This window comes from Stegodyphus dumicola, chromosome 10, assembly GCF_044657685.1.
Source record: "Stegodyphus dumicola isolate Sdum_Otavi_A_Nest chromosome 10, ASM4465768v1".
In the NCBI taxonomy this organism is placed as follows: Eukaryota; Metazoa; Arthropoda; class Arachnida; order Araneae; family Eresidae; genus Stegodyphus; species Stegodyphus dumicola.
In genome coordinates, this window is record NC_140777.1 from 33,594,497 (window position 1) to 33,616,709 (window position 22,213).

The following is a 22,213-nucleotide window of genomic DNA, read 5'->3' on the forward strand; positions in this document are numbered from 1 at the left end:
TTTTATAAAAATTAGATATAGATTTACTTTTTAATCAATTTGTGAAAAACAAAGCCCAAAAACTTCAATTTCTGTAATTTGACTCCTACTAAATATTGAAATTATTTTGTTTAATTTCATTTGTTTGTTATAAGTGTGTTATATGCCATAGTGTTATATGCTTTGTTAACATATGATCAAACACAATTTATGTGAAAATGCATTTAAGGATTAAACCACTTGGAATGCTTGAAATGTAGATTCAGCTTTCAAGCTTGCTGGATGGGTTGCTTTCAAAACAAGCACAAATCAATGTTATTGAACTTGTTAGAAACAATATTTTTTCTTTTTGAATATAAAAAAATATTCAAAAAATGGCATCCTTGAAGTGGGACTTCATTTTCTTCAGAAACAATTAAAGTACATCTTTATGGTCCTAATTTTTATCTTGAGACATGAACTTGAAAGAAAAAAAAAATCTTAAGATACATTTAAAAAATTTTGGAAGTACCGAAGGATTTAAATATGTCATTGTTGTTGATCAAGTAGTCAATATTTAAAAAACAAAGAATGTTTACTGTAAAAGTTTCATTTTTTAAACGTGGATTGCTATTATTGAGTTATTTTAAAAATCATGGGTACTTACTGCTTCCAAAGATAATGTATTTAGGAATACACATACAAAGTTTGAATTGAAACAGATCAGAATTAAATGATATACAATGTATGTCAACATGAGAAACATTGTTTTGAGTAAAACACATTTCAAGTTTTTCAAGACTTTAAAATCTAAAATGCATTACAAAAACTGTACTTTTTGCCATTTCTCAGCCAATTTCTGTGCCATACAGTTGCCCCTTCAGGTTAGTATTTTAATTAGCTTATGGAATTTTAAAAAATTTTTAAGTGACCTAACAGTTAATGTGTTAATACATTAATGTTAATATATAATTAAAATTAAATATCATTTATTTGTCTACACTTCTATATATCTCGCTTTAGCTTTATATTTCCCAATATTTAACTCATTAGTTATGTAAATTAATTTGTTTTTAATTTTACGATAATAAATAGTATTAAGTATTATAATTGGCATTCAAACATTGAAGTGTTAAGCACTGAATTTTTTTTCGCTAGCAATTTTATTTTTATAATATAAATATATGTATATTTCTTCAATAAATATGTCTGAGAGTGGATTTTAACAAACACAAAATGTTTTGCATATTTAGAAAAATTAAAAGATAAAATATAATTTTTCTTGTTTTTCATATTATTATGTTAGAATAATTACATATATATAAGTATTATTATACTTCATTTTAAGAGTTAACCATAAAAAATTTTTCTCTGATATCATCATCACTGCATAAAGATGCTCACTATATATTTGCACGACGGTGCCGATTAGGCTTGGGGCAGGCCTGATTGTACCATCAGTCAATACTCAACACGAGTGTCTCGTTTTGCCTTCAAAGATCAGAAGAATTAGAAATGGAAATGAATTTAATCAATTATTCAATGAAACATCTAGTTACAATACAAACAGTTTATTTAGTTTGGTGCTACTTTGGTAGAAGGTTGCACGGATTTTTAGCGATTTACATTGGCGCAATTTTTGGCATGGTTTTTACAGTCATCAGCCATCTTGAAAAATGCTGTTTTCATGTATTTTATGCATAGTAAAGTATTCGAAACTTTAAAAAAATAAATATTAAAAATAATGGATTAATTTTTTATTGAAAACGTTGTTTTTTAAGATGGCTGGCAAATGTAAATAAATACATTTACTAAGAGTATAAAATGCTAAAAAAAGGTTAAATTATTACTTTCATATAATAGAATAAAAACACCATTATAAAAACATTGTGCCAACATTTAATTGGATTAAAATATTACTTAAATTGAATATCGAATTAAAAACATTATACCAACATTTAAAAGAATTAAAATATTACTTAAATTCAAATACTTTAAAATAGGTTTTATAGGATATAATTATTTAACATTAAAACATATGTGGCAATAAATATCTCAGCAATTTTTTAAAATAGTGTATTAATTGTTTAATAAAAATTGAAGTATACAATTATAAAGTAAAAGAAAAATATGTACTTAATTTTTTTTTAAGTATTTTACCTGTCATATATTGATAAGTACCACAAAAAAAAAAAAAAAAAAAAAAAAGATCTTCTAACAATCTTTATCTGTGATTCACATCTCTCGCACTTCATTGAAGAAGCAATTAGCAAGATTTCCTCCAAAAATTTAAAATAAATTTCCTCTGACCCTTGTAACAATTTATAAATAAATCTTTGATTAGGAAGCCAGGTTGGCCAAAATAAATATCATTAATTTCTCAAAGGGTAATTGTTTTATTCCAATACCAATAATTCTTGGTAATTACCAAAAACAACATTCATCTTCGAAACGGACATATCCATTTATCCATTCGCTTTGAAATATGAGGAATTCGAAGAGATGAATAATAAAATTTTAAAATGGCGCGGTAATGCACAAATATTCAGTAACCAATCAGGGAGTTGAATACATCATGCATAGAACTAAAATTATTTAAATAATCATTCGTAATAAAATCATTTTTTAAAAGAATGCAAAATTCAATTGTATTTTAATATTTAATAGCCATAAATAATGTTTAAAACATTAGATTAAATTTATAGATATTAATAAAACCAATTACTTTTTAAATAAGGTGATGTCATTGATTACATCATCCACAACATAAAATTATATAAAATATCATAAACAACAAAAATTTTATTTCAAATATAAATACAAAATTAAATTGATTTTTAATATTTAGAAGCCATAAATAATATTAAAACAACTAATTTATGCATAATAAAATGCATTATTTTTAAAATAAAATGATAACAAAGTATCGGTTACCATAAATAACTTGTCCAGCAATGGGTTTACCATAAGTCGTATCACTCGCCAAAATCCATGCAACCATCTACCAAAGTAGCACCTTTAATTGCAACAACTCAAAATAACAGTCAAATATAAATGGCATAAGAAGATAATACTCATTAATTTCTCAAAATGCATGTAAAATGCAACTCAAAGCCATTTTTCTGCTTTTTCACAAAAAGAATGAGCTCAAAACGAAAATGCAAACAGCCTTCACTTGTGCCATACGTAATTTTCTAAATTAGTCAAACAAAGACTATGTTAGGCAAAGGTTCAACTTGATATCCTCCCACCTAAGTTAACTTTTTACCTTAAAAATTTAACTTACGAAAAATTATAAATAATTCAGAAGTTACAAAAGAAAATTATAAATAGTTCATGAGTCCAGTCTCTTAGGCACTTTGATTATAGAACCCTCTCTAGTCTTTTGAATCTGAGGTTCACGTACGTCATCAGAGGCAGAATTTTCATGTTTCGTTCCCCACCTTCTTGGCTGAAAATTTCTCAATAATGGGATCATCATTAAATACTTCAAATGGGTACAATTTTTGAATTGGTCTTAGCAATTGTCCATTAGTTGTTTTAAGCTCCCACCACATTGGACACAAAAGTCTTGCCATTCTGTCTTTCCCTGGAAGGACCTGAATTATTTTGCCTAATGGCCAACTGATTCACTTGGTATTATCACTTCCTATAAATATAGCATCACCAATATTCACTTTCATAGATTTTTCTGTTTCCTAGACCTAAACCTGTTCCTTAAATCTCTTTGCAGATTTTCTCAATATTTAACCCACTTATTAAGACTTTTGTGTTGAATGTGATCAAGATATAGAACATCATTTATTTGCATGCCTTGCAGAAATAGAGATGGACTTCAAGGCATCAAAGTAGCATCATTTTCAGTTACACGTCAACGGATGGGAGTTAATCACTGCTTCACAGTCGCAAAGAATCATGGTCATTTCTTCAGAAGATAAGGAAGCTCTTTCTTATCTTCTGAAGAAGCAATTTCTTAAGAATTCTTACCAATCTCTCTCCCCAACCTCTTCACCAAGAGGCAGTTAGTTTGTTGAACTTCCATTAAATTGGTAGTATAGACGTGTCATCAGTGATTTGCATCCAGTTTAGATCTCGAAGTGCATTTGAAGTGCTAACAAAATTAGTTCCGCTATCACAGTATATGATTCTACTTCGTCCTATACGAGCTACAAATCTTCTAAGAGCTAGTAAAAAACTGTCGGTAAACATCGATTCAACCAACTCTAAATGAACTGTCCTATAAACAGCACAGGTGAATAAACAGATCCAAGATTTCATGTTGCCTCTCAAGATCACTGGTCCAACAAAGTCCACACTACAGGTTTCGAATGCAGCTGCTTCGTGTAGTCTGTCTTCTAGAGAAGGTTGATACAAGTTTCTAGGATTTTTTTGCAGAAAATCTTCTACACACTGTGCATTGATTAATGAGAGGTCTCACAGTTTTACACACATTCAGAATACAAAATTGCAATTTTCACATGCATCGCCTTTCTACTTAGATGGCTTTTCCTGTACTGATTGCAAAAAGCTCTTTCATGGTTGATGTTGGAAAATTAATTTCTGCTAAAGTTTTGCACACTAGTGCATAAACAATAAAAAATAATTGTAGCACATACAATTATTAAACAATTATTAAACATTGTACATTATGTTGTGCTGGTATAACTACTAAGCAGTAAGCTATTTGGGATAATTTCTTAGCCAATTCCAGCTGCTATTACTGTTACATTAAACTCAAGTGTTGTGAATATCCCTTAAAATGCAGTGGATAATGTGTGTGTGTGTGTGTGATTATGGCAAAGCCTCGAGGGCTATCTGCCTAAGGGGAGGAATGCCTTCGTGGAGGACTTTCTAAGGGAAACTGGCTCGTATACATGGGGAAAACCACGAAAACACCCATGCAGCCAGCCCGTTCACGGGATTCGAACCTCGAACCGAACTACCAGTGTTCAGCGACTTTACCGCTCGGCCGCTGGTGGGCCTGCAGTGGATAATGCTAATCACTTCCAGTTGAACAATTTTTCAGCACAGTAAATTAAGCATTGTAGTAAAATGTATACTGCATTACTTATTTTTCATTTTGTTTAGTATATTATTGCAAACCTAAAGTAATATAGTAAAGCTTATAAGACAATAAAATGTATGGTTGTGCTGGTATGACTACTAAGCAGTAAGTAAAAAAAAAAAAAAATCATAACATTTCAAGCAAAAATAGGATTGCTCAATACATACAGCAGAATATGTTAATATTTCATCTGTTATGAAACTTTTCAGTTTTGAAGAATGTTACATTTAGTGTTTTGAAAGAAATCTACATTATGTAATTTATCGAACAATACATAAATGTAGATGCTGACAGGCAAAATTCAACTTGCAAACAGAGCACTTAAATTTACTGTACCACTGTACACAATAAAGCAGAAGATATGTATTTTTATTTCTTTGTAAAAAATATGTTCTGTGAAGACTCTTTTAGCAAAATGAATATATACATGTAAAAAAAAACTTTAAATCATAAACATTTTCAGAAATCACTCATCAGTATACAATTGTACTTACCTTTCGGCCATTTAATCTAAAAAAATGAGCAATTGCATCACTCAGTGTATAAACTCGAACATGCCCCATGTGTAAATTGCCTGACGGGTAAGGAAACATAGAAAGTAAGTAATACTTTTGGGCATCCTAAAAATGAAAAGCAGAAATTAAATATAACTTAAATATCTAATTTTGTAATGAAATATTAGCAGGTATTTTCTGATTTTCTGCACCTCCCACTGAAAATTTGTGAACTAGTTGGTAACTTCAAACAGAAATTTATTTAGGCACTTTTACATCTATTTCAACAATGCAGCTAATTTTTGCTCATTCTTTTTTTCTTTACAATACACAAACGCTTCTAAATTTTTTTACACTGCTGTACACAGCATGCACTCTTCCTGTATGCACAATGAACTGTTTTTACAGGAAAAAAATATCAAGGTATTGCAAAAACTCAGCATTGGGCACAACCTTGGTAAGAAAATCCTAAAATGAGGATGAAACACATTCCATGGGTGCAGGATTTCGTGGAAGACGACAAAAACTGCAACATACAGAGCAACATTATGCCAAAATTCTTTCTATGAAATTCTCATAGAAGGAATCATAATTTGCATTCATACTAGTGAAAAATGTCCAGAGAAGTTGAAAGCCATTCGGAGGCATGCTACATGCTGGGTTACCATATACATACATTTTGATGGAATTTGTCTCATCAATTTATTTTGCAGCTTTTGGATGGAGGTGCTGATGATCAAAGAATACTTATTCAGAAGTCAAACAACAAAAATCAGCGTTATATTTACAAAATTTTCACAGAATTTTATTTATTCGGCGTGTTATCGTGTCTTAATCAAAGAATACTTGTTAATACTAAAAGAAGTTATATTAAAAGCAATAAAACTTCAGCTCAAAAAATTAAGAAATTTTTATTATATACATAGCAATTTATTTTATTTTATATTAAATTAAAAATACTGTTTTTTTTGTTGCAACATGAACAAACTGGTACAGACAAACGTATAGAAAGGACTAATATTTTTTAAAAATTTTTATAGGAAAATTATTAGAGCCTTCATAAAAACAAACTAGCAAATCAAATATCAAACAAGAGTAAAAAATATTAAATGCTTGTTTAAACCAAAACATTATTTACCAATAATAACTTATCTTTCTTTTCTATTTTACTCAACATCAGATTTTCTGAGTTTACTGTTATCCTATAAACTCTAACAGGAAATATTGTCATGACTTTTCTAAAAATATTATGCATAAATATTTATTAATTATCATGCATCTGTTTTCTATTTGAAGGTCCTCTCCTTTGGAATTCTTTTTGTGTTAGTTTGTTTGCTGTTATTAGTCAATTTTTTTAAACCGTTTTCTTCAGGGGGTGGTTACTGCACTTAAAATCTTAAATGAAGACTGATAAAAAAATTAAAGGAATCAATAAAAAATTAAGAGTGCTAGAGCTATTTTCCTAAAAATAGCTTTAGCACTCTTAATTTCTTACTTAATTTCATACTTTTGATGCTATGATAGCTTTTATCATAGCATCAAAATTTTAATCATTTTTCAATTTTATTAAAAATACTCTTAAAATATTAGCAAAACACATATATTACTAAAAAAATTGAAAATATTTTACAGGAAATTTAAAAGGTGTTTATGTATCTTGAATTTATTATAAACTTTGACCAAATATCACTTTGTGAAAAGTCTGAGTTAACAATGGCAAACTGTATTTAGTGATGTATAGTTAGATTAGGTTAACTGATTAAGATAAATAACAAAAAATTATCTGGCTAATAGAGGGATGATATCTTTGTGGAGGCCGTAAGGTTTCAAGGTCGGGAGTATGTTCAGTAGTGATTAAGAGTTGCCGACAGGAGGCGCTGCTAGCGCGTTATACTCTCGACCTACGTAATTTGAATTGAGTATTCTTTTCTTTTGTGTACTTGCTGTAACAGATCTTACAGCTTTGTGAATGAGAATTTAAAATGTTTTGGAGCCAGATCGCTCCTCTACAGCAACAAAATGATTAATAAATACATAATAAAGTAAATATCTTTGTGATGATAATCTTTGTTATTAAATACAAAGTCAACCAGCTCCTGAGCACAGTTCTTGTGGAGGACCTTTAAGGTCCTCCACAAAGATATCATCACAAAGATTTGTAATTTAAATATGATATTAATGCATATTTAAATTACAAAGCCATGAAAATATTCATGTAGCCACATGTTCACTGAGACCTGTACTACAAATGTTTCAGCAATACCTTTCACTAAACAACAGCTGGATTGCAATTAATGACATTCTCTGCTTTTTAACATCATAAATTTTGACAAAATACTAAATAAATTTATGTCTTATCTGAATCTTTAATTACTTACCTTTTCTGTATGATATGACATGTTAATTTTATCTCTCCAGTGTTTTTCAATATCCTTCTTCACATCATTAGTAAGTTCTTGATCCTATTCAAAATACATAAATTAGTATATAAATATATTTTTAATCTCTGAGAAAAAGTATTAATTAGAGAAACATGCATCAATACATCTCTAAACACACTTAAACACTCATGGAAACTAACATCAAACAAAGGAGGTTATTAATCATTAAACTAATTTTACAATGTATTCATATACACATATTTCTCAATTTATGAATGTTGACTTATATTACTAATAATGTAGGCTTTTTTGAAAGACCTAAATTAATTTTACTTTTACCAAAAAAAAAAAAAAACTGAAAATATCATTCAGTATTCTTTTATAAAATGGCTGTAGAAAAGTGATATTTCTTATTATGGATTAACACATGCTAAATAACTTTAAGCACTTTCAGATTTTCTGCATCCCCACTGAAAAGTCACAAAAAAATAGTCACTAGGCAAAGAGGAAAATGGGGGAAGACAGGAAATATTTAAACTAGGGCAGAGGTACTGCAATACAGAGAGTATATTATCTCATTTAAGAAAAAAAAAAAAAAAAAAAAAACTTTCATTCAACTGAACATGATACTAATTAAAAATTTATCCTTTCTAGAGATTCAAATTGCACTGAACAGTATACAAGCACATGCATTAGTAGATATGGAGACGCAAAGTAGTTTTTTGCAGAAAAATTTTAAGTGGTATAGAGTATTTGGCATAGCAATTCCCCTCAAAAGAGCTTCCGCTAAAATTGTAGCAGAGTCATTTAAAAATAAATTTATATTAAAATATGAAGCTTCAATTAAAAATAATATCAGACAATGGAAATCTATCTGAAAGCCAAATTTTTGAGTGCAGATATGACATAACCCTCATATAAGACATAAACTTCTTGACATAAAACATTTTTAAGATGGTCCTTATTGACCGCAATTAAATATTGCAGAGGGTAAGAGGAACATAGTTAAAATTATTGGTAGCTGTTATGTACAAAATTATCTCCAACCTTGGGATGATTGCATCAACGAATTGGCATTTGTGTTAGGAATGGCCAAACATGTTACAACTGGGAAAACACTGGTTGGACTATTTCTTGGAAGAAAGTGAAATATGCCCTCAAAAATGTTTTTTGTTGAAAAGAAGCCTGCAAAATTTAAGATGACTGACATTCAGAAATTAGTGGATGAGGCAAATAGAAATTTAGATATGGCCTGGGAGAAACAAAATTTTATTATGATAAGGTAGGAAACTGATTTGTGGGATATAGTCTTGAAAATTAAACACTCTCTTTGACAATGCACCAGAAGAAAAGGTTGAGAAGTTTAATAATAAGTTTGAAGGCTCCTTTTCAGTCAAGAGAATTACAGAAGTAGTGGTCTATTAAAAAAATAAAAATGTTGAACAGTTGCATATACCTTAAAGTGCAGTTACATAGTCCCCAAAGCACAAAAGTGAATGCATATAGATAAATCAAGCACTATTATGAGTGTGCTGATACGACACTGTTAGGAGGCACTTTGCGGGTGTTACTGAACTTCAGCAGTGAAGGGCCAGAAAGTGTGGGAATATAGCATTGATGTCCAGAGTACAAGATACAAAAAGAAAAGGAAAGGATGCTGGAAATGGTGAGAAAGAAAAGGAAAAGCCGAGGTTTGAGAAAACATTAAGGAGCAAAATCACAGAGAACGGGGGCCAAAAAGAAAGAAAAGAAGAAGGAAGTTTGCCAAGGATCAAGGAAAAGTTCAAAGATTCCTGAGATATGAAGACCAACTGAGTGTTAAGCAATGACTGTAAGAAGGTCAGCGAATACAAAAAACAGGACAGAAGGCCACCAGCAGTCTTACAATCACAGAAAAATGACAGCCAGACAAGCCAGAATTTATACTTCAAACAGATGCCAGAAGAGGAACTAGATAAACATTTAAGTTCAAGACAAATCAGGGAAGATATCAGTTATTGACAAAGTGGCCTGCCATGCTGAAATTTCTGCAACCACACTGAAAATCTATAATGGATAAAGGACCGTTTATCAAAACATAAGCAACAAGCAAACAAGCAAGGAAATCATTGGCCCAGCAGAGAAAATACCTTATAAAGTCTGAATTATATGAGATTGCTTATTTATTATGTATATAAGTTTACTTACCACATATGCTTAAGGCTTATTTGAAACCTGATGAAATATATTTCTGCATATACTTAAGGCTTTACCTGCATATACTTAAGGCTATTTTAATATGGGATCTTCAAAAATTATCCGTAAAGCTTCTTCATTTAATCAACTTTCACATCATCAATAATTTTTCTTGTTTATGTACTGATATTAATTTTCCAATCTCGCTCTTCCAAATGCTTTCAAATTTCTAATATCTTTACGTTTCATTACTATTTTGCTTATCACATCATGTTACATTCCTTCCCTTAAAAAATTGTTTGGCTCCTCCCAATAATGAAATTTCCTTTTACCTGTCATGAAAAATCTGAATAATGCAATAAAAATTTTTGTTATTCTTGAATTATACTTTTTTATAGAAACATATGGCGATGAGGGTTAGTTTAGCAAATATATTTTATTTTGTTATTAAAACTAATTAAAAGAAGTGAATTTTTAAGACCATCAGAGGTATAAATTATTTGTGACCTCAATAATTCGCAGTTCATGCCACCATCCTTGAGATAAAAATTCTGTAACATTTTATTGACCACGCCTCTCGCTTAAAATACTTACGTAGGTTAATGTTTATAGCCCTAAACTAGTGCATAATGTTTAATTTAGAAGTAAAATATTCTTTAAGGTTTCGTTTTATTTGTAACTGAAGCTGCAGAAGGAGGTGGTCACAAACCAAGTAGGGCGGAGCAAAGCGTCAGATTGTGAAAAGTCACCGTAATGTTGTGCTATCTATCGATGCTACATTTAACTAGATCAGTCATGTAAATAGATAATACTATGTACTATGTTTTGAAAGTCACGATGTGTAATTTTCAATATAATATGTTATATTAATGTTTTTCTTATAAAATATAATTTTTCTCAATATCTGTTAAAAATGTATAAATTTTCATTTCATTTTTCATTAATTTTGCTTTTTTTTCTCTTTCATTCCTTCTCGTTCTTGGGTTACCTACATGGTACTGCGGCCACCTTACAGAAGTAGGTTTGGTTTATGTAATTACGACAAAGCCAGAAGGTTATCTGCCTAAGGGAAGGGATGCCTTCATGGAGGACGTTCAAAGGAAAACTGGGTCGTATACACATTACATATGGAGAAAACTAAGGAAACACCCAAACTAAGGACAGTCCGTTCGTGGGATTTGAAATTCGAACCAAACTACCAGTGCTCTGCGACTTTACCACTCAGACCTTACTGGGCCCATCAGATATAGAGTTACCATTTTACTTAATATAGAACCAGTCTCTTCTGATGAAACTTGCTTTTTTAGGCTAAACCTTTATAAATGTGTTGCTCGAAAATGTCCCAAACGTGAATACCAAAGTAAGTATTATTTTTGAATTAAGCTTTTAAAGGAAATATTGGCGGTTTAGTGTTAGATTACCATCTCTATTTTATTTTGCTATAAAAAAATAATAAAGAGAACTTTCAAGGTTATGGAGACCAAAAAGAGATGTTTAAAATTCATTGTCACCTCATCATCAACTGGCAGTTATTTACTATTCTTAAGATAAAAATAAGCAACTTTATTAAAATGTCGGAATCGAGCAAACTCATTTTTACCTATTAACTATGGCCATTATGATAAAACTTCAAAAGTTAATACTGAGAGAGCTGAATGATTGCATAAATTTTGTTTAGGGAAGAAAAATGATTGTGTATACTATATATATATATATATATATAAAGAGAGAGAAGAACTGCGATACTTCGATATACGGTGTTTAGCCTGAGGTTCTATCGCCTGATGAGAGAAGAAAGATGATTGTGTGTGTAATATTATGATTGTAAAAGATGATGGCAAGTACATAATATTATATGCAAATTAGTTAGGAAAAGAGAAATCTATGTATATTTTTACAGTAAACTAAAACATGCACTATCCAATTCCAATAAATCATATTCAAAAGGCTTCCGCGCAACCTTAACACAATCCAAATCATTTAGTAGGCGCCGTTAGAAAATAAGAGTGGAGTTGCATATCAGCAGCATTTTCGATATATGAAGAGTGAAAAATGTAGTTTTTGCGGAAATGTATTCAGTTCTGAATAAAACAAAACATTAAAGAATACTTTAATTCTAAATTAAACATTATGCAACAGTTTAGTGTTATAAACATTAACCTAAGTAAGTATTTTAAGCGAGAGGCGTGGTCAATAAAATGTTACAGAATCGTGCTTTTAATTTCCTACATATTTGAAAGCATTAAGAAGAGCCAGATTGGAAAATTAATATCATTAAGTAAACAAGAAAAATTATTAGTGATGTAAAAGTGTTCAAAAGAACCCAGTTGATTAACGAAAAAGCTTTACGGATAATTTTTGAAAATCCCATATTAAAATGTAATTAAGTGACCACCGTACTTAGGTTAAAAAAAAAACTTTTTTCTTTTCGATATTTAATTCATATTCCCTGACGAGAAATTTCAGTGCTTTTTCAATTTGGCCAATATACACCACACAATAATTAAAAGCATCTATGAAATCTTTAAGAATCAAAAAATGAGTTTTGCTGATAAGTGAAGAAAATGATTTAAATATTGAACTTATGGAGAACACAAGAAATTTTGTAATTGATAGTAAATTTGAATAATTATTGGGCACGTGTCAGCTAAACTTCACTGTCGGGCTTAGTGTCCTGTTGACTAAATGACTTGACAGTTAAGTGTCCTGAAGGCTAACTCTCTGTGTTGGGCAAATGTCCTGTCAGGTAACTCTCTGTGTTCGCCAAATGTCCTGTCGACTAACTGTCTGTGTTGGCTAAATGTCCTGTAGGCTAACTGTCCGTGTCGGCTAAATGTCCTGTCGACTAAGTGTCCTTGTCGGCTAAGTGTCTTGTCGGCTAACTGTCCGTGTGGGCTAAATGACCTGTCGGTTAAGTGTTCATGTCGGCTAAGTGTCCGCATCGGTTAAATGTCCTGTCGGTTAAGTGTCCGTGTCTGCTAAATGTACTGTCGGCTAAATGACCTGTCGGTTAAGTGTCCGTGTAGGCTACATGTCTTGTCGGTTAAGTGTCCGTGTTGGCTAAATGTCTTGTCGGCTAACTGGTGTCAGTTAAGTGTCCCGTCGGATAAGTGGTTGTCGGCTAAGTGTCCGCGAACGGTTTTTCTTTAGTTTTGAAGTAAAATTAAGAATCTAGACCCTCCATATGCTTTTTTATGAAAAAATGTCTACTGCACATGTGTGAAATATTAAGCATATGTTACTTTCAGATTTAATTCTTTCTCCCTTTTCATACAAAATTTCTAAAATGAAAAAAACATTGCTAGTGGTCAAGAGGTCTAAACATTAAATCATTCCAGATACAGATTTTCCAGATTTCAGACTTTGTACTGTACAAGAAGATGCTGGATATTGCATATAAATATACAAATACATATAAAACTTACAGATAAAAATGAAAAAATAAATAATAATAAAAAGGAAATGTTATCTTACAGATATAATAAATAAATAAAATAATAATAATAATAATAAAGAAATGTTATCCGAGAGATATAATGGGACTTTCAGCTTATCTGCCACCCCACTGAAAAGTGTCAAGCGTTTATAAGAGAAAGCAGTGTATCACCAAAATAACTACACGGCAACTCATAATGTTGCCAAAAAATATTTATGTGGCAACTCAGCTATGCAAGTAGCACACATCTGTTTTGTCTTGTGTGCAAGCAAAATTTATATGATGCTGAGTTATGCAATTCTCTTTTTTTTCTTTTCTTCTCCACTCTTCTTTTTTCATGGAAGGCAGTATATAGGCAGTACAAGAGAGGGGGGAAAGAGAAGTTTTTCAAAAATAAGTGTTCTATTACTCATTTTTCTTCATTTTTAAATTTTATTGATTGAATGCTCTTGTATGGAATTCTTAATGAGGCACCATTTTGAAAATGGTTGCTTTTTTTCACACATTAGATTGGCAAACAGTTAGTTGCCAATGAATTTGTGAATGCTTTACAAAGCTGGCAATAAGTTTGCAACTTTTCAGAGGGGTACAAATAAACAGAAAGTACAAGAATAAATTCATAACTGTTTAATCTGATAAGTTTTCATAAACGTCACCTGTACCTGAATACTTTTCATTCTTTCTTTAAATGTTTTCTTAAATGCTTTTAATATGGTGATCATTAAAGTCAGATTTCATTTTAAAGAACAGGATATGACAAAACATGATTGATAATAAAGAGCAGCTACTCTTTTCTTTGTTTTATATTCCTTAACAATAATTACACTACGAAAAAAAGTTTATAACTTCTTGTTCTTCTGCCTCTGGACCTAACACCAATTATTGCTTAAGAAACCACTTTAGATATTCTAAAGAATGTTAATTACTCCTGTGCTGCCATCAGTGAATATCCATGATTCAATAAATGTTTTTTTTTACTATTATTTATAAATTAAAATGCAGACTATGTTCTAAACTAAACCTCTATATTACATACATTTTTCAAAACTCTTCTTAACATAATTCTGTTAACCTTCCGAGAGTAATGGACATACATTTTGTACAGAAGGATGGCTTTCTAAATCAATACACATGAAAATGTCTGGCAGCTCCTTATTTACCCGATTTACATTGGATGTACACTGGAAGGAAAGGAGTTAAATTTCAAAGTGTCAAGGCCATTTTTGAATTATAATCAAGATAATAGCTCTTATTCATGACACTTGAAATTTCACAACCAAATCCATAAGGCTTAAAGGCAGTGGCATAGCTAGAACTTCTGCCACCCCTCTTAATATATAAACAGTTAACTACAAAAAAACATCAAAACAAAGGGAACTAAATTCAACTCTACATTTATTTCAGAAGACAAATTTTAATTCTAATGTTTACAATTATATTATTATTTTGCTTGTTTTTTTGTTGCAAAACTGTCAATGACATTGTAGACGTCTATTTTTTTTTTCTCTTGCTGTTATATAGACAGCAGAGATGGATTTCCTAAATGCAAATTATACATTTGTAGTTCTTAAGTATTATTTAAATTACTTTTATTTAGAAAACAATTCTCACAAATAGTATCACTTACAGCAATTGGAAGGAACATTAGCACTAGTATTTACAGTATTTGGAACTTTGGTCTGAAGACTGTACTTTAAAATAAACTGCAGAAATTAAAATCAACACCCTTCTGCATAGCTGTTTCAATTTATCTAGCAATGATGGCAATAAAACTCTCAAATGCTTTTTTATTCATGAGGCGCACCTCTTTACGAATGTGACTATAATCTAGTTGATATTCGAAATTTGCATTCAAAAGTTTTGATAGAATAAAAAAGGTATAACAAGAGCACGCAGCTGTTGAAATGATGAGGTGATTTCTTTCAATACTTTATCTAGAGTAAAAACTATTTTTCTTCTCAATTTAATTCCATATTGCAATTCAGAATCTAATTATTCTTCACCCACCTCTTTGATCTATAGAACTAATTCCTGCAAAACAATATTTTATGAAAAAAATGCTGCCCTTAAAAATGTGCTATCCAGGGCAAACTGCTTCCTCTAGCTACACTGCTAGGAAGTTAAAGGTTTTATCACTCACACATAAGCTTACCAAAAAAAAAAAAAAAAAGATATAAAGGGGAGGGATTTAACAATTCATATTACTTGGTTTTGTGTCTGACTTTTAACTCGCAAGGATGCATGTATGTTTAACATGAAGACGCATGACTTGAAGAAGAATCTCAACTATAAATCTCATGTGCTGATTATTGTATTGTTGGAAAAGCATGGAACATTAAAAAAAATTAAATTACTTTGGGGTTAAAATTTGGGGTTTTCTATATTGTTTAATGACGGCTGCAAACTTAGTGATCAACTACTGTTCACTGGTAAAAACCGACAAATACCATTTTCTGATATTTGACAATTAAATGTCTGATTCAGAAAGTTGTTGTAATGTGTTGTAGGTTAGGTTAGGTTAGTAAAAATGACTGGCACAAAACCAAAAATGATTATACTGTACCAAGACTTGTTAACTGTTATTTTATTAAAACCTTAAGTATAAAACAAGCCATGCATTCATGAATGCAACACAAATAAAAGATGTAAACATGCACAAAATTCAGTAAATGAATTGAAATGTAAAAGTATATAAAATTATAAAAACATAAAGTCCATTACAATATATGTTACAACAGAATATCTCACATTAAATGAAAAAGAATCAAATAATAACCACACGTTTTTAGACATTTTTATAAATTAAAATTGGCCTGTTTGCCTATTAAATGTTCTAGAGTAAGTCATAAGCACTAAAATACTTCACATGAAGTTTCTTAAAATGTGATGCACTGATAGTTGAGCACAGCAATTTAAGCACAAAGGTTCAGACTTGGCTTTCAAAAGGTAATTATGAGTGGCTCAGGAGTGACTTAATACTGAGCTATGTTAATAGGGCTTCCTCCATTCTGCTTCTATCAGGTTCTCAATACTTTGCTTCTCAATTTATTATTTGACTGCATGCCACAAAGTAGCTGCCATTTATTTTGGATGTTCTTGATGAAGTTTTTTATGTCACTAAAAGGTACAAGCCGGTTGGATACTTCCACTCCAGACTTTGCTGTGATATCTGCCAGCTTTTTATTCCTACATGTCTGGAAGCCACTTTAAAAGTACTGCATGAGTCAGTAGAAATATTTTTTTTTTTTTTTTCTGGTTTAGATACAAAATGTAGCCCACAATACACAGCATTTAATTTGGCAGCAAGTACTGAGCAGGTCGCATTCAACCATTTATCTTCCATATGGTCACAAATAACAAATGATACTCCCACACAACTAGCTGTCTTCGATCCATCAATGATTGGTTTGGTTTATTTAATTACAGCAAAGCACATTAGGGCTATCTGCCTAAGGGGAGGGATGCCTTCATGGAGGACTTTCTAAAGGAACTGGTTCGTATACATGTTACACATGGGGAAAACCACGAAAGCGCCCATGCAGCCAGCCCGTTTGTGGGATTCAAACGTCAGACTGAACTACCAGTGTTCAGCGACTTTAACGCTTGGCCGCTAGTGAGCCTTATAAAATAATATGTGTGAGCAAAATACAAGAAATATATTTTGCAACTAAAATCTGGGATATTAAACTTTATACTGTTATTTCTCTTATTTTCTTTACAAATGGGGAAGGGGGGAATTAAAATTAGGGATTTGCCTTCTACAGAAAAGAAATCAATAGAATATTTTCAAAGTTAATCAATCCTGCAGTTAAAAAAAAAAATGTATGAATAGGCATAATACTGGATTTTATCTGAAAACAGATAAATAATGATAATATAATTTCACAAGATAAAACTGATTCATATTTATAAGTAATGATTGTTGCAAACCTTGTCTGCATGGTAATCTAATGAAAATAATATATAACTATATCTTGAATACTGAAATCATTTCTTTATTAAATAACTTTATGTGGCAGTTATTTACAATGTAATAATAGCACGGTGAATTTTTCTCTTTCTATCTGACATGCCTCTTTTACTTAATTTTAAATATATGGTTTTATGTTTTCTATTTTGAATTCCTGATGATTAATTCTTAAACTGATAGGCTAATCCTAGCTGTTTAACTCAAAACAGTTTTAAGCCTTAAACTGAAAGCAGCACATGAATATAAGTTTGTATTTTTCTTAATTTATGAGTTTCATATTTTGTAAACAATTTAAAATTTAATAATGCTTCAAATTAAAATTTGATCATGAATTCATTTATGACTGAATAATACGAGGGTTGGAACTTTAATATTGGCAACTATTTATTTACAAGGAATACAAAAGTCATTCATGTCACCATGTTTTACAGTCCTTCAATATAGTCGCAAGCATTGTGTACAACCCGTTTCCAATGATGTGGAAGTCGCAGAACACCTGTAGCAGCACCTGTTTTGTTGATAGTTTGAATGGACCAGTCTACTGCCGCAAGAATCTCAGGAACAGTTTGGAAGCGAGTGCCACGAAGTGGTTCCTTCATCTTAGGAATTAAGTCATAGTCACAAGGGCATAGAACTGAAGAGTATGGTGGATGGTAAAGCACTTCCCAGCCCCATCGCTTGAACAAATCAGTCACAGCTTGCACTGCATGCGGCCGAGCATTGCCATGTAAAAGGAGAGGAGCGTTCTGCAGAAAGTGTCACCGTTTTTTTCTCAAAGTTGCTCGAAGATTGTGCTCCAAAAATGAGCAGTAATACTGTGCAATGACGGTCTGCTGTGGGGGAACGGTATGCATTAGGATGACACCATCACAGTCGTACACGAGAATCACCATAACTTTCACATTGCTGGGGTTCTGACAAAATTTCGAACGTCGTGGTGACCCGTGATGACGCCATTTGTTTGATTGGCGTTTCAGTTCTGGCTGGTACAATCGGGCCCAAGTCTCATCCAGCGTAATGATACAGCGTAAAAAACCATCTCCTTCGCGCTCCAGGTGGGTTCGGGCAGCATCGTATCATAGCCATTTCTGCATTTCCGTCAATTGATGTGGAACCCATTGTGAAGCAATTTTTCTCATGGACAGGCGTTCCTTCAGAATGTGCAGCACAGTCATATGCGCTAATCCTGTTTGTCCGGCCAGCTGACGAATCTTTTGGCGGCGATCACTGTCCATTAGTGCGGCAACAGCTTGCACGTCTGCATCGCTGACACTCGGACGACCTGGCCGCAGCATGTCTGTCACGTTTTGGAGTCCTTCATTGAATTCTTTCACCCATCTTGCTACGGTTCTGTAAGGCATTGCAGATTCCCTGCAAGCCTTTTGAAGCCCTTGATGACACTGTCGTGCTGTACGACCTCTGGCACATTCAATTTTTATCCAACACTGTTGTTCTTGTTTTGAAAACATCCTGACAACACTTACTTTAGATCGCGAGCTAATACAAGGATCCGTTCTTCGTGTCACTCCGCATGCGCGTGACATATGCAGGGCGAGTCTTTTTGCTAAGTGGTAAGGTAGGTATGTAGTTCACATGTGGTATATGCGATATTCTTTGGTTTTGTTGCGTAGCGTTTTTTCAGCTGTGTTGCCACTATTAAAGTTCCAACCCTCGTACAATAGCAATTTTTTCCCTACAGTTCTGCACTATTATTTTGAATGACTCATTCTGTACACAAGTTTATGTACTGTATCTCAAATTTGTGAGGATATATTCTTTTACAAATATATTGGCCATTTAGCTAAAAACAGATACAAGCATTAAATTGAAAGCTGAAAATAAAAATAAGATTGCATTTTTTTAACCCTCAGACAGAGATTTCAGCTAAAGTATATGAGACTCGTCAAATTTGGCAGATTCACTGTTAAATATAGTTTTAATCTGGCCACTTTAATTTTTTCAATCTTACATAATGATTTCATTCTGGCAAGCTTTACTTATTTATTTATTTTTTATCCCAAAGAGACGTTAGCCCTATGACATTTTGCATTGACTCACTAAAAGCATTGCATCAGTTTTCATATTCTTGCTACCAAACATTATGGCCCTGCATTAGATTTAAACAAATCAAATAATGAAGAATCTGGATGAATGTAAGTATGTTTCTCACATAGTGAAAAAACAACGGTATTTAAAGGCACAAATTTTAATCCTCCACCTGAATATGGGCACTAGGAATGAGTATGGGCACAAATTTTGAAAATTTTCCACCTGAATATGGGCACACATTTTGAATTTGTTTTACAGTACAGAGTCCGAGATCCGAACTCGTCGGAACTACGTCGATTCTGGATTCTGGATTTTTCCAGATATTAGATCATCAGTTTAAAACTTGTAAGATGGAGATCTGGACTTGTCAGAACTTCGGCAATTCTGGATTTGGAATTTTTCCGGATACACTACAAAGTCCGTAATTCGGACGTCCATTATCCAGAATGATCCCTAATCCAGACCTCACCTCAAAGCCACAAACTTTATGCATGCGCATACATTATGCACGCACGTAATGTATGCTTTACGCATACATTACAAAAAGAAACCTATGGGCACGTTGAAAGAAATATTTAATAAAGTAAACAAATAAATATTAAGCTTATTTTTTGTAAATTTTGATACCCTTTACATCATAATTGCTCTTTACTTCATAAATTACGGTTTCATATTTTTATTTTATAATTTCTGCATGCCATTTTACGAGATTTAAATTGATGATCTATAACCCGGAAAAACCCCTAATCAAGAATCGAAAGTCCAGATGAGTCCAGATTAAAGACCTTGTACTGTACAAGTTATATAAATTCAGTAATATGATTTTCTTCTTATTATCCATTTTAAATTTATCAAACTTGATTAAATAAATTTCTTGAAAATTAAACTTGTTTAGAAATCAAGTTCAGGAACTTTAGATCTGTCTGTTGCAAAACATTCAATTTTGATAAACACTATTATGTATTTATTTGTAACGTTGCACATTTATGCATAAAATTTCAGCTTATATTGGGAAAAGTTATATTTTGTAAAAAAACAAATGCTTAATAACTGAGAAGATGCACAACTTTAAGCATATTTAATACAAACATATAAAAAAAAATGCAACCTAACTGAAAAAAGGAATGGTACTTTTCCATCTCATATCTCGCCAAGCAGACTTCATTGGCAACAACATACAGTACGCACATAAAAAAACGTTCACAAATGTTAGTTGTAAGAATTTTTTATTTTGAAGGGATAAACATGTTAATAGCATTTAAAATTTTATAAAAAGCCAATAAATTTGTGATAAGACATTAATTTAAGAATTTACTATGCTTTCATGGTTCAACATCCTGAGTTGCTGGTTCGTATCACGTGACCACAAGTGATTTCATCCCATGTAAACTATGCTACATAAATCTAATTCTCTCAGTAATTATTTACAGCAATTTCAAGTTAAATCTTAGTTTGGAATACAAGTTTAAATGCAAGAATTATTTCAATTCGTACGAATAGGTTACTCAGAAATTATGTAAAACAGCAGTGCTTTACTTCTTTAGTGCATTCTCATTAAAAATGACAAATTTAACCTTGACTTTGCCTTTTCTATAATTTTGCGTTCGGGTGAGTGGTGTGATTTCATCCTAATTGACTTAATTATCGCGAATGGCCTCGAGGCATAAAATTGAACTACCTGGTAAAAATTCTAGGTAATTGTACGCCAATATTGAAAGAGACAATCAATCTGATAAGAAATAGCAGTAATTTGTTCTGAAAATGAGGCGTAATAGGTTACCAGCGAGGACATTCTGTTTGGCACCAGTTGTATCATTATTCGTGACTTTATTGCCTGCGCTGGCAAAATGGAAAAGTACCAAAGTAATATGTCATGATATGTATAAAGGGATTAGAAAGAAAAATTACCCTCACTTTTTGCCATTTTATAATTTATAAACTACCAAATTTCACTTAAATTCAAAACATGATGTACGCAAAGCAGTAGACTTAAAAGGCTTCAAGTAGCTTAAAAATAAAATTATATGGTAAAAGTATATTTATGGGTACCCCTTGGCAAAAACTGGTGGCACATGGATACGGAGTATGTGCAACCTAACTGAAAAAAATTCTTTGACCCGTTATTTTGGCTTTCTGCAGCGGCAATTTTAGCTCCAAAAATCACTGCTACACAAATACAAAATAACAAGTCAAAGAATTGCAGTAACTCGGTATTCACGTACACACCGACCCATTTTCACTTAAAAGAACATCACAAAATTGCACAAACTACGCATTGTGCACTCCCTTGACTTATCCATGTACACGTTGACCTATATTCACTTAAAAAAACATCAGAGAATTGCACAAACTTGGCATTGAGCATTCCCTTGACTTTGTCCATGTACACATCGATATATTTTCACTTAAGAAGTCAAAGGAGCACCCAATTGTAGGTAACAGTATATTTATGGAACATTCAACTTCTCAGGTTACCATAAATGAAACAACAACTTGGTGATAAACGAAACAACTTGGCGATAAATGAAACAACAACTTCGCAATAATACAAGGGGTACCCTTCAGTCTAACTTAAATAATATATACATATGAAAGAGAATAAAAGGGAAAAACTGCCTATGTTATAGTTTATAGTCATGCATGAGAATGTGTTCAGCTGTGAAGGAGGTTGATATTCTGCATTTA

At 31.8% G+C, this 22,213-nt stretch overlaps 1 protein-coding gene across 2 annotated transcripts in view; it reads right to left on the reverse strand.

The window, feature by feature from the left end:
• The window catches only part of LeuRS-m (Leucyl-tRNA synthetase, mitochondrial), a 95,352-nt gene that overhangs the window by 72,193 nt on the left and 946 nt on the right, over positions 1 to 22,213 (reverse strand). For both annotated transcript variants that reach the window (XM_085824861.1, XM_085824860.1), the window contains exons 2-3: positions 7,896 to 7,979; positions 5,518 to 5,643 (exon numbers count right to left, since the gene is read on the reverse strand). In XM_085824861.1, coding sequence (XP_085680987.1) covers positions 5,518 to 5,643; positions 7,896 to 7,979 — 210 coding nt within the window. The remainder of the gene's footprint in view (positions 1 to 5,517; positions 5,644 to 7,895; positions 7,980 to 22,213) is intronic.